The sequence below is a fragment of the Amphiprion ocellaris genome, chromosome 15 (assembly GCF_022539595.1).
Source record: "Amphiprion ocellaris isolate individual 3 ecotype Okinawa chromosome 15, ASM2253959v1, whole genome shotgun sequence".
NCBI classification, from domain to species: Eukaryota; Metazoa; Chordata; class Actinopteri; family Pomacentridae; genus Amphiprion; species Amphiprion ocellaris.
Window position 1 is genome coordinate 1871375 of NC_072780.1, and position 16645 is coordinate 1888019.

The following is a 16645-nucleotide window of genomic DNA, read 5'->3' on the forward strand; positions in this document are numbered from 1 at the left end:
TACCAAAAAATATTGTTTCCTTGTCTGAAAAAAATCCAAAAAATTCAGCAAAAAAATTCCCCAAATTTCTGAAAATTTGCAAAACCTTCAGGAAGAAAATTCCAGTAATTCCTTAAAAGTTTCCCTTAAAAGTTTTTTTTTTTTTTTAAAAATATCCACCAAATTTGGCAAGAAAATTCTTGTAAACATTTTCAAAAAATGAGTAAAAATTTTCCCCAAAAAAATCCTAAAAATATCTAAAGTGATTCCATATATATCAGTAAAACTTCTAATATTTTCTTGAAGAACATTCACATAAAAATCAACCAAAATCCAGCGAAAATTTGACGGATTTTGGTTGATTTTTATGTGAATGTTCTTAAAGAAACATTTTTTTTCCACCAAAAAATGTTCAAAAATTTCCCAAAAATGTTGAAAATGTGGACATAAAGATGTATTTTTTTCCGCATTTTCAAACTTTAAAACGGGTCAATTTTGACCCGCAGGACGACATGAGGGTTAAATATATTTTTGTTTGAAAATGTAAATTAGAGGGCATTTTGTCGTAGTACGTGAAGAGTTGTACACAGTAAATCTACAGCAGGGGTGTCCAACATGAGGCCCGTGGGCCAAAAGCGGTCCTCCAGAGGGTCCAATCCGGCCCTCAAAGTGGAAAAATTCCAGAGAAGACATTAACTGCAGATTGTAAATTAGTAAAACTATAAATTTAAAATAATTTCTAGACCATGACAAGTTGTTTAGATCATAAATTAAAATATTAGATTGGTCATTGTTCTTTTGTCATTTTGTGTCTCATTTTTGTAATATTTTGTCTTGAATTTCCCCTATGATTAATAATCTATCGATCTATCTTGTTTTTGTCATTTGTCTCATGTTTTTGTCGCTTTCTCATTTTTGTTGTTTGGGTTTCCTTTTCGTCTCGCTTGTGTTTTTAGTCTTTTTGTCATTTTTTTGTTGCTTTGAAACTTTTTTGTCTAATTTTTTCTCTATATTTGTTTTGTTTCGTGTCATTTGTCTCATGTTTTTTTCTCATTTCCTTTTTGTAATATTTTGTCTTCTTTTTGCTTTTTTTGTCTTTTTGATCATGAATTATTATTCTGATGTCATTTTGTGTCTCATTTTTGTAATATTTTGTCAGGCTTTTGTCTTTTTTCTGACTTTTGTCGTTTGTCTCATGTTTTAGTCATTTTGTGTTTCCTTTTTGTCTCGCTTGGGCTGTTTGTCTATTTTTCTGTTGCTTTGTTTCTCGCTTTTGCTGTTTTGTGTCTTTGCTATGTCTTTTGATCCTAAATCATTGTTCTGTTGTCATTTTGTGTCTCATTTTTGTAATAATTTGTCTTTTTGTCGTTTGTCTCATGATTTTGTTTTCTCACTTTTGTAAAATTTTGTCGTTTTTATTTTTTGTCTGACTGTTGCCATTTTGATCCTCCAATAAATCCTCTATCACTCAGTTCCAGATGACTAAATGTTGTGTTCCTTTGTAGACACTCTGTGATCTGGAAGTTGTAATGTGTAAATGTTAAACTGAGGATGAATGTTGCTGATATTGAACTTATTTTTCTTCAGAAATTTCAGGTTGTTCATGATGTTTTGTAAAAAGATAATTCCTTAATGTGAACATTTTTGCACTAAAACAAAGGAGTTGTGGTTATTTATCGGTTATTCTGCTGTGGTTTCCTGGAGATCAGACTGGGATGGATGTGGAACCTGGACTAAGATGAGTTCGACTCTCCTGCTGTAAGGTTTGCTCTGGATTTGTGAGGTTTTATGCCCCTCTTGTGGTGAAAGTAAGCAAGTTCTAACTGGATGGAAAATAAAGTTGGACTCGCTGAAATCAGGAATTAACAAACTAATTAACGTAATTCACTGGAATAAAATACAGAAAATGTGCTGAACAGACAGCAGCTTTGTGTATCATTTTATTTCTCAAACGTACTGTATACTGTCACAGTTTACAACACAGCTTTAAATTTAAATACACGGCAAAATAAATTCATGTCATACAAAATTAAATCTGAGAAATAATAACAGTAAGAGTCATTCTGATCCTTTTTCACTGTAATCCAGTGAAGCTAAACTGTTCTTTCAGTCTATTTTCTTCATTTTTTAACGGAAAACACACGAGTACAGGCCCATGAACTTCGGTCTTCTCTGCTTCCAGTGTGGCTTTGATTTACTGACGTTTTCACAACTAATGAACTACAGTTAGTCCTGCTACTGTCAAAAACGTTGGGAGGCCTTTTATTTACCTTTCACTTCTCATTTTATTAGTCACAAACCAAATAAACGAGGGGCGGCTCTGCTCACATCCGGGATCCGCTCAGACAGCATGCACATGAAAGAAGCTGATATGTTCAAATTCGGTTTTTATTTAGCTGACACCGCAGCTAAACAGAATACAGTAATATGTTTGTGTTTCCAGTCAAATGCCGGGACATACACAGGAGACGATTCCACAACGAATCCAGAACGACTACAAACCCTAACAGGGAAGATAAAGCCACTGTCGGTTACTGAGTTGATCCTTGAAGCGGTTTTTGAATCGGACTAACCCTCGTGTCGCCCTGCAGGTCAAAATTGATTTTTAAAGTTTTAAAGTTTGAAAATGTGGGGAAAAAAATATTTTCACAGTGAAACTTCTGATGTCCACATTTTCAACATTTTTGGGAAATCTTTGAACATTTTTTGGTGGAAAAAAGAAACGTTAAAAATGTTTCTTAAGAACATTCACATAAACATCAACCAAAATCCAACGAAATTCGCTGGATTTTGGTTGATTTTTATGTGAATGTTCTTAAAGAAAATATTAGAAGTTTTACTGATATATATGGAATCACTTTAGATATTTTTAGGATTTTATGGGAATTTTTTTGAAAATGTTTACAAGAATTTTCTTGCCAAATTTGGGGGATTTTTAAAAAATAAAACATTAAGAAATTATTGGAATTTTCTTCCTGAAGGTTTTGCAAATTTTCAGAAATTTGTGGAATTTTTTTGCTGATTTTTTTGATTTTTTTCAGACAAGGAAACAATATTTTTTGGTGCCCATAAATGAAGACAACGGGAGGGTTAATTGCCTTTCACTTCACATGTGATTGATGCCATCAGGCCGACCACCTGAGAGCGACGCTGTCATCAAAGTTCACCTGGATTTGTCTGTTCGAGGCCGATATATACTCAAGCAAGCAATAAATCAATCAATAAATAGATCAATAAATAGTTACTGGTGATTGTAACACTCTGATATACAGTATATTTCAAGGTTTATCTGTTAAGTACTTCCACTATTTACATCAGCACAATATATATACTGTATATGTACTGCACACTGTGCACACACAGTCCGCCTGGTACAAACACATGCACACGTAATGAAAACCTACAGCGACGTGTTTTCCTTCACAGAGTCACACAACACTCACATACACAGTAATTCCTCAGGGTTTCCACAGACACTCACACTTGGGTGCTCTCTGCTTCTCAGACAAAAAAAACCCATACATTTTTGCGCGTATATCTGTTAACATATATTAAGCTGTATACATGTCATTTATGCGTATTTTATTAGATGCATGTTTCTGCATTTCAAGGGCTGGTGGTGGGACGAGCTCAGGGTGCTGGAGGGTTTGATTCAAAGATCATCAGGTGGTTTTTGCATGTTTTGGCCCTTAAATCAACATGCAAAAACCACACACATACGACTGCTCATTACCTCAAGTGTATCACGTCATTTGAATTGCTTCCAGATTTGCAGGCAGCTGCTAATTCAAGTCCATCCTGCCAACATTTAGACTGCTTCATAGTAAAAAGAAGAGGAATTGTTGTAGCTTCAAGCAGACATTCTTGCTGCAGTATTTTAAAGTGTCCCTTCTTGGTGCTTTGAAGGAAACTTTGACAACTGGCAAGAAAAAGAAAACTTGTGAAATGCAGTCAATCCTTTATCCAGATTCTAACATGTCCTTGAAGAAAACTAAAACATGTCTTGCGTTAAGCCTTCCTCTCCTGGTTTTCATGACGTGATGAACAGAAACCACGGCTACCTGTGAGCTACAGCGGTAGAAATCTGGCATCTTATTGCTGTTTTGTTAAAGTCAGGATGGTTTTCATTTATACACAAGAGAGCTAAAACATGTGAAGCTTCCTTGTGTGGTGCTTTACGTGATCGTGTCTAACTTGCAAAGAGACATCGCAGATAGTGCCTGATGAAGATCGAGCACCGAAATGTTGCGCTAAAAAATTCATCTCTGCAAGTAGACACACCTGCCTCATGAAACTGTTGCTGCTTTAATTACCTTCCCCCAAATCCTAATTAAATTTCTATTTGGACTTTTGAAAGAAACATCGCATGTCTAGATGTCAGAGCAGGAATGGATTGCTGTTTTTGTTCTCCTCTGACTTGCTGCCTGAGAAGACTCCAGTTTGTAGAGGGGAACTTCCAACACAACCCTCGAATAAACTGGACTGAACCATTCCTGGATATCCAAACTGCACCATCCCCACTCCTCCACAGGGGGAGCTCATGTTAAGTCCCATCTGTAGACTCCCTGTGACAGAAGTGGGTTGTACTGGAGCCACCTGAAGTGTACCGACGGCAGAACGAGACCCTCCCAGGTTATGTTCACTGGCAGCTCCAAAAGTATGGAAGGGTGCACCATGGGAGGGCACCAGAGGGGAACCAAAAAGGTTGTAGTGTGGGGTGGATGTGGATGAAATGCCCCTCGCTTTGAGAGAGCCTGGGAAACGAGGACGGAGAGATGAGGGGAAGGAGGGAGGGAGGGATTTGAAGTGTTCCAGTAAAGAGAAAATGCACCAAAGCAGAGCAGAGAGAGGAGTGAGAGGAGTTATAATCTGCTAGTTAATATACACTAATCTGTACAGAGTAACTTCAGTAATGCTCACACACACACACACACACACACACGACAACATCTAAACACTACAGCGAGACCACAGGGGAGGAACACGATCACAGGAAGCTTTTCCATACAAACCTATTGATAGATATTTATCAGTCACACCGTCTCCATCCCCTTCTCTCTCTAAACTCCTGTTGATCGGCGGTGGAATGAAACATCTCCAGTAGCGACTAAGGTTTGGCATCTTTCAGGTTGAACATGCATCCATTTGAGTCACCGCAAATAATTCCACGTGTAGCCTCTGTCAAAAGCGTTAATTGTCACCCAGAGCCGAGCGTTTTTTCTGTCCTTACCAATGGCTTGTGTTTGGGGGGCGATTGTGTTGACGGGGGGCCGCTGTCGGGGTTTGGGGTTGGAGGAAATCAGGTCGTCTAGGCCAACCAACGACGCCCCTGCAGAGCCCAAGAATGAAGCAGTCTTTCTGTACATCTCCTCTTCCCACACTGTTCGCTTTCCTGCAATAAAATAAAGGTCCAGTTCTAATCTAAAAGGTGTTTTCTTTTGGGGACACGTCAGGGAGGAAGAGAGAGCAAAGCGGAAGAGAAGGTTAATTGATTAAGACTGTTAGGCTGCGGCAGAATGATGGGAAGATGGAGGTGAAATGGAAGAAAATGATCTTTCGTGTACATGTAAACACAGACATAGAGACAGTTTAGCTTTGGAAATCACCATATCCAGCATTCCAACACGTTTTTAGCTACTCAGAACACAGATTTAGTTGATTTAATAAGAGCAGGGAATGGTACTGCTGATTTCTAATGAGGGGTTTGTGCTGATGAATAATGGATGGAAACAGGCAGAGCATTTCACGTGATTTACCTGTGCCATTACCACTCGTATTGCTTGGTGCACCCCAGGGATCGCTGCTTTTAGAGGTTCCATCTCCAAAGGGGTCACTGGACGGGGAGGAGTCTGAGGGAGGAGCAGGTGAACCCCACGCATCGTCAGTGTTGGCCGGAGCTGAAGCTGAGTGGGGAAATAAAACAGTAATGCACAGGTAAAAGACAATATTTATGTCAAATGCCCTATTTCAAAGATAAAATAACCTAACCTTCAAAACATGAGCTTTACTCCCCAGCTTTTTTTCTTGCCCATTTAACAAAAAATTCATCGGAAATTGAATTAATTGTCTAAATGTGATCTAAGTACGGAAACTCAATCAGTCCAAAGGTCATTCTTCATTTGATCCCCGACTCTTGAGTTTTGTCTTAAATCGCTCTCTATTCATGTGGCACGCTATACAGGAGGTCCTCGATTTACGGCGTCCTCGATCTACAGCATTTCGTCAGAACTGGTTATGTGGAACTAGCTGATGAGTGGAGCAGATGAATACGTCGTCACGTGGCGCTATCAGACAGCTTTGTTTCCATTCTACGGTTTTACACCACCTTGGATTGTGCTACATTCACTAACTTTCTGTCCTTCATTATGGCTCCCAGCGTAAGTCAGACTCTTCTGATGCTTAGAAGAAAAGGAAAGCCGTCTCCATGGAAGTGAAATTAGATAGAATAAAATGCTGGGAACAGGGACAAACACCGACCAGCATGGGTCAAGATGTAAAAACAGGTCAACATATTGTAGCGACCCTGTGTGATGAATGAGTGAGACTTTATCTGGTTCTCTGCTGGTTTATTGAACCTTCACACATGCTAATGTGGACCGTAGCCAACGCCAGAATAACTAGAAAAACCCCATAACTTAGCTCCAGAATTAGCCACCGTTCCCAGCTCTCTCTACTGCTGACTCTCAGCCAATCAGAGGTGAGCTAACTAAACATGGCACGTTCACTGACATCAGGTAAATCTGGAACTGAACAATAAACATTGAAATCTCAACATCAACAGCAATATCAGTCTGTTACAATATTCTGTTATCTTCTGGTAAAATGATTCATACATGCATGAAAGTCGTTGGTATTCATGACTTTATGAAGAACTGATGGATATCGTGATGCACGGAACGGATTTGTTTACATTTTCACCGGAGTTCCGACTGACGGTGAAAATCGAATTGCATCTATCCGTAGGAACGGAACTCTGACATAAGTCGAGGTCCTCGTGTATTGTGGTGAATGAGTGAACAATGGGGTGAGTTTGGGCATAGATGTTTACATTTAGCCATTGGTGCTTTAGAGTTTTGCTCATCATTTACACACCAATGAAACTGGAGGAACTGGTGACCATCTCTATCTCCTAAACCACAGCTGCCTACATCGTGTTCGCTGCAGCTGGTGCAAGTTACGCTGAATTGTTTGTGGTAGTCGTTGACCATTTGCGTCATCAAAGCTCTTGCTAGATGATCCGACATCCAGGTCAGGGAACAAATTCCCACTCTAACTCCCACTGTAATGATTCTGCTGTCAACAGTTTACCGTGTGACCATGTGCCATCACATGATCATATTTCTGTCAAGCGGGGCTCTGCAAAATGCTCCTTCTCAACTTTAGAAAGAATGTCCCGAGGCCAGTCCTAAGATCAGGACCATCAAAGGAATTTTGAAGTGGTAGTTAATGGCACAAAACTATGCCAGATTCTCTAATTACATTTGTTGTCAAGCAGATATAGAAACAAAATCCACATATTTTGCCATAAGATATTCCACTGGTACATAAAACCACCATCTTAGGGTATGGCTTCTTAAGTACATTTTGTTCACTGACTGAGGTCATTAACCCTCATAGAAGGCTCTGTCATGGTGTTCCTTTACTAGCTAAACTCCCACAATGCCAGCATGGAAGTACTTGCCACTTTGGATCCCCTACAGTGTGAAACAGTAAGATGTTTTACCCAATGATACTACAAAGTACTACAGCTAATCTACAACATTCAAGGAAAGCAGTACTGGGTTACAGGTATGGGGTATCAGATATTGGTAGATAGTAAATATCAAATTATTCAGATTGGGAGGAGGAAAAATACTTGATTGGGACATTCCTAATACAAATCTATTCTTCAGTGAGTGTCAGGTTTCAACAATGACCATCCATGCTCCCTGGTTTGTTTCTTACCTGGAGCACCCCATGGGTCATCGTCTGTTTTGGACGCATCGCCAAAAGGATCAGCATTATCAGCAGGTGAGGAGGCACTTGCACCATTCCCCCAGGGATCTCCACCTTTTGTCTCATTTGCAGCAGATGGTGCCCCCCAGGGATCTGACCCAGTGCCAGGTGGAGAACTGGCAGGTGCCCCCCATGTATCTGCCCCACCTTGAGGTGAGCTCACTGGAGGGGCATTGAAGGGATCTGAAGCATCATCTTTTGGGGGACTGGATGGCATTGCAAATGGGTCCTCTTTCAGGGGTGTTGCTGGTGCATCAAAGGGATCATTCTTTGTAGGTTTGGGTGGTGAAGACAAAGGGTCTTCTTTTGGAGGCGTTGTCGGTGCCGCAAAAGGGTCGTCTTGTGAAGGTTTGGTCGGTGCAGAGAAAGGATCTTCTTTCGGCGGCGTTGCTGGGGCAGTGAAAGGGTCTTCTTGTGAGGGTTTGGTCGGTGCTGAGAAAGGATCCTCTTTAGGGGGACTTGTTGGGGCAGCAAAAGGATCGTCCTTTGTAGGTTTAGATGGTGTAGAGAAAGGATCCTCTTTAGGGGGACTTGTTGGGGCAGCAAAGGGGTCGTCTTGTGCAGGTTTGGTTGGTGCTGAGAAAGGATTTTCTTTAGGTGGCGTCGTCGGAGCAGTGAAGGGATCATCTTTTGCGGTAGTGAATGGGTCATCCTTTGGTGCACTGAAAGGATCATCTTTTGGGGCGTTAAATGGGTCATCTTTTGGGGTGCTGAAAGGGTCATCTTTTGGAGCATTAAATGGATCATCTTTTGGAGCATTAAATGGATCATCTTTTGGAGCATTAAATGGATCATCTTTCGGGGCATTAAACGGATCATCTTTTGGGGCATTAAACGGATCATCTTTCGGAGTTTTAAATGGATCATCTTTGGGTGTATTAAACGGATCATTGTTAGAGGAACTGAATGGATCTGGTCCATCTTTTGGAGCAGCAAATGGATCCTCTTTGTCTTTGGGTGCATTGAAGGGGTCTGAAGTGTCTTTTGGGGCATTGAAGGGGTCATCATTCGATGCAGCAAAAGGATCAGGTTCAGCAAAAGGATCTTCTCCATTCTTTGGTGGTGAAAACTGATCTTCATCAGTTTGTTTCGCTGCAAACGGATCTTCATTAGTTTTAGTTGGAGCCCCCCATGGATCACTGCTAGCTGCTGTTTCAGTTTTGTCAGGGCTTGTGGGTGCACCCCATGGACCTGTGGCGTCTTTCGGTTCTTTTTGTGACCCCCATGGGTCTGGTTTTGCTTCCTCCTCTGCTTTATCTCCACTCCAAGCATCAGCTTTAACGTTATTGGCTTTGCCTGCATCCTCCCATTGCAGCTCATCTTCACTCAGCTTGGCCTAAGAGATAAATATTGCCAACTAGTAAACACAAGCACTTGTTCAGGATTTCTTTCCTGGTGTAACAAAATCAATCCTATTTACATATAAGATTGTACTGATATGTTTAAGTAAATTAATCAAGCTTGCTATGGTGTAATAGTTCAGCAACTATAGTTAGATATCAGTCCGAATATGTCTACATTTTTTTACACCATCAAAATCCGATTTTACACTAACATTACTTCCAAAGGCAGCCTCTTGCAGTGTTCTGGTAACAGATAGGATTATATGAGTGTGGTGTTGATGCTACTATGGCCACTTACTATAGCAGTTAATAACAGATGCTGGCACTCACCCTTCTCTCAGCTTCTTTTTTCTCAAATTCTTGCTTAAGTCGCTCCTCTTTGCGGGCAGCAAAGGAAGCAGTCAAGTCAGCTACTGAAGGTATGTTGTCCAAGGATGGAAGCCCGGTGGCTCCGGGAACGTAGCACGGCTTGTAACTAGGATCCTTGATGCTGTCCGCAGATGAGGCTGGTTGAAAGGGATCAAATAAATGATTAAACATATTTGAGTGGGAGAGGCAAACAGGTAAAGATGACTGAACAAAAACTAGTGAAACAAAGGTATTTGGACAGACGATCTCACCTGCAGAACTTTTTGATGTCTTTTCTCTGGTTTTAACAGCAAAGTCTCTCTCTTCCTTCAGTTTGTCATCATCCTCCATAAGAACAAGGACAACTTTGGCCTTTTCTCTCACGTTCACACCCTAGGACACATATAGCTCCATTAGATTCCTACTATTTGAGCAAACCTACCTATAAAACAAAACCTAGATTGTCTTAAAACACAAGGCCAATCAAAAGTTAAGCTTTAATTTAGATAAGTAAATCATAAAAACACAGAATTATATTGATAATGTTGATGAAATAAGTCTGAATTAAGGCCTGTAAATGTAGTAGACAACCTAGACTGACTGTTTTCATTCTAGTTGTGAGCCTAAAGGAGTACGGCAACATGAACATTATAGCATCAGTAATGAAAAGCCTTAATGCAGACCATGGAACCATTTAATGGAAGCTAAAAAGAAGCAACCTTTGGACATCATCGGGAAGCATCACCTGATCTTTGCCATCCTTCTCTACGAAGCGGTACTCTGTGAGGGCTTTGACGATGTAGATGTTGTCTTTCATTTTCAGAAGCACACGATCATCACCGGTCTTTAACAGGTACTCCAGGAGTGTCAGCGACTGGGATGAAAAACACAACCATAGAAACAAGTTTGTGAGAAAGAAAACTGTGTAAAGCTGGACCAAATAAACCGTAAATCCTTATACCTTTCAGAAAAACTACTGGACTGTTGCTTTTTGGTTTGTATCTTATTGGGGAATTCAACAGCAAGTAAAATGAACAAAACAAAAGGTCTGTGTTAAGTCATGATGAGAGTAGGAAAGGATCAATGATACGCCCAAGATCCACTGATGAACCCATAAAAAGTAACGTAACCTCCTGGCAAAGCTGCAACGGTCTGTGATGTTATGGAGCAGTAACAGCACAGCGTACGTCATCACTACGGATCACATAAATAAATCATGGCATAAAATGGAACACCGAGTGCTTTAATACAGTCTCTGCTAAATGGCAGGGCAGTTTACGTCAGCTATTAAAACTCCTGTGCTTCACCAAGTTAAGATTTCAGTTTTTATTGCAGTGAAAAATTAACCCACAGTGAGGAAAAATGAGGCAGGAACAAAAAACAGTCAAAAACTGCTTGGGGGTTCAGAGGGTTAACTGAATACAGTGGTTACTAAAAACATCTATTGTGGCAAAGCAAGGTAATATTGTTTTTTTTTTAAATATTTTGTTAGATATTGGTCATCCAGCATTCTGCACCTGAAGGGCACATGTCCATAAAGAATGTTTCATCAGGTAGGAAAGCACAGAGAGCACCTCCTACCGATGCTTCTGAAATAAACAACAAAAAAACACTGGGATGAGGTGTTTGGGTTTTGTTACTATGACGATATCAAGACATCAATTCCCTACTTAAAGTGCCATTGTAGTGTAGGTTAACATCTTATCTTGGCACTGGTCAGGGTCACAAATGACCTTTTGATGGCGGCAGATGCCGGCTCTCCTTCACTCCTTATCTTCCTGGACCTAACAGCAGCTTTTAACACTATTGATCACCTTATCCTCCTCAATCGCCTCCACTTTGACTTTCTGGTCCTGCCTTGGACTTCTTTGTGCCCTACTTCTCTGGAAAGACCAAATATGTCAGCCAGGGAGGTGAGAAGTCCCAGACACTTCCTGCCCCCCAAGGTTCTGTCCTCGGTCCTACCCTGTTTGTTCTATATATGCTCCCCTTTATTAGAAGTTTTACTGATATATACGTAATCACTTTAGATATTTTTCGGATTTTTTTGGAAGATTTTTACAAATTTTTTGAAAATATTTGCAAGAAATTTCATGCTAAATTTGGGTGATTTTTTTAAAATAAAACTTTTAAGGAATTACTTTAATTTTCTTCCTGAAGGTTTTACAAATTTTCAGAAATTTGAGCAATTTTTTTTGCTGAATTTCTGGATTTTTTTAGACAAGGAAACAATATTTTTTGGTGCCCGTAAATGAAGACAACAAGATGGTTTTTTTCTTCTTTTTTGGGGGGAGATTTTGCCTAAATGAAAAGTGCATTACAAATCAAATTGATTATTATTATTATTTTTATTGTTGTGATATGTGACCGACAGCCAGAACAAGCTTCTCCTCCAGAGTCCTGCTCCTAACCAGCAGTGACAGTTACTCCACCTTTCTGAAAAGTTGAGATATTTTCAACTAGAAGTGCTTGGAGCGGCTGAATGAAAAAGCAGAGCTGCTGGATGAATCAGTTCTTCTGTAGGTGGGCAGTTATCCTCTATCCTTATCAGAAAAATGGCCCTGTGGATGCTCAGCCACATCTCCACTGCTACTCCATCTGTCCTTCACCTTGTGTATGTGTCTCCAGTTCTTGTCGTCTTTCAGCCGTTTCCAGAGCATCGTCATGATCTCGTTGCAGGCCACCACGTTGTAGGTCAGGTCAGAGATGTCGGCCATCTGGGTGCTGGAGGGGCCCCAGGGGTCGTTGGATGTTGCCTCTCTGACCTGCAAAAAGTGAGAAGTGCTGGTGTGAAAAGCAGCTACGGGAAGTAGAAGGTGGAGGGAACCTAAAAGTTGGAGACGCCAGCTGACGAACAGAAAACTGACTTCAGTGCATAATCTCCTGTCACTGTAAGTTATCAGTTGTACCAGGATATTACTGATCACGTGCCACCAGATCAGCATTTTAACAACCACACTGACTCAAGAGAAATAAAACTCAACCTCAGAACTCATAACTGTGATCTACAGGGCCGTGAAAAAGTATTTGCCCCCTTCTCAAAATCTTATTTTTTTTGCATATTTCCCTCACTTTAGTGTTTAAGATCATCGAACAAATGTAAATATCAGACAAAGACAGCCCAAGTTGAATTGAATTGAAGCAAAAACAAAATGCAGTTTGTAAATGATGATTTTATTTATTAAGGGGAAAAAAACTAGGGGGCAATTACTTTTTCCACACAGGAACAGGTAGGTTTGGAGAGCTTTTATCCCTTAAACCATGACATCATCATTTAAAAACTGCATTTTGTTTATTTTGGTTATCTTTGTCTAATATTTAAATTTGTCTGATGATCTTAAACATGTAAGTGGGGGAAATATTTTAAAAAATACGAATTCCAGAAGGAGGCAAATACTTTCTCATGGCACTGTATGTTTCAGTGCTGTGGAAATATTAAATCATTGGTTTATCTTTAACCTCTTCATACAGCTGATGTTTAGAAAGATGCACCACATGCACTGTTCAAGGAAATGTGCAGAAAATGATCCACAAACAGTTTTTGCCTTAGTTACAACATATTGCCATGGCAAAAACTCAAACAAATGCTTTCACTGCTGCCTTAAAATGACTTTGCAGAATACGATAAAATATTTAAGTCTCTCTTTAACTGTCTTACCTTGACCTCAGCCTCAGAATAGTTCTGGACCAGGTTCTTCAGCTGTCGGCGGAGCATGGAGGACGTCATGGTATCTGGCAGGGAGGTGGAGATTCAAACCACCGAGACCTGATGTGGAGAAAACAGAGAAGAAGAGTTTGCAGACAGAATCTGACAGAATTAAATGACGTGTTTACGGCTGCCATCATCATCGATGATGACACTGACTAATCGTGGCAGCCGTAAACACGTCATTTAATTCTGAAAATGCATCTGCATCAAGATTTAGAACCAAAACTTCAATCTACTGTGACAAACCTCCTTCCTTGGTATCATTCTGTTAATGGCGTACAATGGCCGTCATTTTTGGTTCTACAGGTTTATAAAATGGTGGCAGAAAAGTCAGTGGGAAAATCTCCAAAACCCTGAGGTTTCTAAAGTCAGGTCGTACCTCCAGTGATCCCAGAACAGAAAGGTGGTTTGAACACAATGCAGAGTCTGGATGTAGAGATGTAGAGCTTGCTGTCTGTGCTCAGATATACTGTATATTAATGCGGCTGAATTTCCAATAAAGATGTTCTCATTTACATGTATTTCTGTCTATTTTTTCAGACCATGCAACAAGTATGAAACAGGGATGGAAATGAGGCTCATTATGACTACATGCTAACCAGCAGTTACGTTCAAGCGGCTGCTTTGCACCGCTAAAATTTTGATTTTAGAACCACAATGTCGTCTGACAACCTCCCCATATACATAAGTTCACAGCATAGCCGTCGTCTTTAACTAAACTTTACTTTCATAGACTCTGAAGCTAGTAAAAAGTCAGAGAACATTTATTCGGTGATGACAACAAGCTGCTGCTTTAGCAGCTTGTAAAATACCCAGAAAGAACTTTGTTAAACGCTTTAAGAGAAACTTACACTTCTTTTGGAGCTGCTTAATTGTAATTAATAAGGAGTCCTCTTTTCTATTTATTTTTATTACATCTGGGTTTGCAGTGTAATTCAGTTTAATATGTAAACCATTGTTTAAATTTTACACAACAACATACAATCTGTCAAAAACTAAATGAACCAACATAAAATGATCATTTTGCTTTTTTGGAGGAAAATTAATAATTAATGGAGTAATTGTTAAAATAGCAGATAGATTAATCAAGAGTTAAAAGAGTAGTGAGTGTCTGCCTGAATGTGGACCATTTTAAAATCGGCCTCTATATGAGTTTAACTTTCTGTTATCTTTCATCCTGCTGACCTCCCTTCTTCCTGCCTGCTCTGGTTTGTCTCAGGATGTCAGAAACCAGATCCTCAGTCGACATGAAAACAGCTGAGGTGATGGTTGGCACTGAGGGACAATAGCAAGCAGACAAATACAAACATGACTGGAAACGCCACCTGCTGTAGATGACAGCTTTCATCTGTCATTTTTTCATAACTGCTGCTACAAAAACAAACCCTGGACCCAGGCAGCTTCTAATTTGTAAGTTTAGGTAAAGTTGAGGAAACTAACTTTAGGTAAACCCTTCATGCTGTCTTTTTAAGTTTAAATCATTATTATATCTGTAAAAATGTCCTAATCAAAGGTCCAGTGTGGGCCTGGTCAAAGGTGTCTAGATACTGAAAAAGCAATGAAATTTTCTTTTTGTTGCAGCTTCACACATTGAATAAAGGTTTTACAAATCCGGAACTATGTTTTAAAGACTCTTTATCTCATGCAGGACCATTTAGTGTTGATCTGATCAGTCTATATGTGGTGATTTTTAACCTGGACCACATCTAATCTCATCTACATGCAATAAAGACAGTGAAATCTCTTTTAGTTTGGACATTTACAAATAGAATAAAGGTTTCACATATATATGTGTGCGTGTGTGTGTGTCTGTGTAGTGGTTTTATATGTGAGTCAGTTTCAATGTGGTCTTTTTTTTTTCATTCCACAAGTAGAAAAAAGGTCTCACGAATCAGTAACTGTCCTACAGAACTAAAGACTCTTCAAATAATAACTTAGTTCAGACTTGACTAATTTTATGTCATAACTTTCTGGATCTAGGCCATATCTAATGTGGTCTAAATGTGACAAACACTGAGAGCTCCTTATTTTAGAGTTCAGATTTCACTAATGAGTAACTAACTGTGTTTTAAAGAGCTGCTGGTGTTTCTGGTCTGGATCTGACCCTCCATATATTGTGGTTTTATATGTGGACCAGGTCTAATGTGGTCTAAATACATAAACAAACTGAAATTTCTCAAATAGATAAAAAGCTTCCACAGTTTAGAGTCTGTGTTTACGTCTCTTCAGCCGCCAATCAGGCCCAGATCTCAGTCTTATATATAGTGGTTTAGATCTGGACCTGGTCCTCTGAGGTCTACATGCAGCTAAAGCAGTGATATCTCTCTTTTACACTACCACCAATAAATAAACAGTAAACTATGAATAGGTGACTGCAGAGCTGAACTAGTCCTGCTGCAGGTGAGTTTCTGTCAGAATCACTGCGACAAACACAGATCAGCTAACTGTCCGGCTAAGCTAAAGCTAGTTAGCATCCTGAGGTTACAAATAATCAGTCAAAGCCTCATATACAGAGCAGCAGAGAGATTAATCTGAGCTGGATCCGTTGCAGCTCGTCCTTCTCATGTTTATCAAGTCCGTCTACGTCTTTCAGCACCTCGGAGAGCGACTGAAGCCGTTAACATGCTAACTAGCTAACAGTTAGCTAACGACCAGCTAACGGCTAGGTAACGGCCAGCTAACGGCCAGCTAACGGCTAGGTAACGGCCAGCTAACGGCTAGCCTCCAGCTTAGCAGCAGACTTTAGCGAGCTAAGGAGCGGCTACACTCCCAGAAACCTCCCGCTGCGTTCAGTTCGCAATGACCCCCGCTAACTGCGCGTTATTTGGTGCAATAAATGCGCATAAGTAGGCCAAAAATAACGCACTGACCAGAGCAGATGTCCAGGAATCTTCCAGGATGGGGGAGGAGGACACGACGCCGCGTTTCCGCTTCCGCAGTTTTCAGCACCTGCCAGGCCACGCCCCCTCAACCTTTATTTATTTACCTCTTTTTTTGCTGTTGTTGTTCTTCAGTTAACCCCCTAAAACCCGAGCTTTGGTTGGGCTTGTATTTCAGATTTATTCTAGTTATTTGGGATAAGGAGTAAACAATAAATATAATAATTGAATAATATCTATTATCAGATTAATATTTTTATTATATTTTATTATATTTATGTGATATTCATATTACATTCTATTGTTATCATTATTATTGTTGTTATTTTTATTACTATAATTAGCTCTTAGGAGGTTAAATCACCAACTATGAAACGATTCTGCATCTTTTA

The 16645-nt window shown here is 39.9% G+C and overlaps 1 protein-coding gene across 3 annotated transcripts; it reads right to left on the minus strand.

The window, feature by feature from the left end:
* Positions 1-1886: 1886 nt before the first annotated feature.
* LOC111565801 (epsin-2-like) lies at positions 1887-16317 on the minus strand. 3 transcript variants are annotated; one of them, XM_023266058.3, is made up of 10 exons: positions 16245-16317; positions 13324-13431; positions 12275-12430; positions 10411-10539; positions 9938-10058; positions 9648-9823; positions 7924-9310; positions 5736-5882; positions 5210-5371; positions 1887-4733 (listed from the first exon to the last, which is right to left on the minus strand). In XM_023266058.3, the coding sequence occupies exons 2-10, from the start codon at positions 13390-13392 to the stop codon at positions 4357-4359; spliced, it is 2724 nt and encodes a 907-aa protein (XP_023121826.2). In that variant the 5' UTR covers positions 13393-13431; positions 16245-16317; the 3' UTR covers positions 1887-4356. The 3 variants fall into 3 exon arrangements, 2 of the variants coding, with proteins under 2 accessions (XP_023121826.2, XP_035802194.2); XR_004846993.2 differs by having other exon boundaries at positions 4596-4733; positions 4992-5371; positions 16245-16314; XM_035946301.2 differs by lacking the exon at positions 1887-4733 and having other exon boundaries at positions 5157-5414; positions 16245-16312.
* Positions 16318-16645: the final 328 nt, after the last annotated feature.

Coding starts and splice junctions, on each gene's coding strand:
- LOC111565801 (XM_023266058.3), bottom strand. CDS start 13,392: ATGACGTCCTCCATGCTCCGCCGACAGCTGAAGAACCTGGTCCAGAAC. Junction 12,431..13,323: donor ATTCTGAGGCTGAGGTCAAG/GTAAGACAGTTA, acceptor CACTTTTTGCAG/GTCAGAGAGGCAACATCCAA. Junction 9,311..9,647: donor AAAAAGAAGCTGAGAGAAGG/GTGAGTGCCAGC, acceptor TTTATCTCTTAG/GCCAAGCTGAGTGAAGATGA.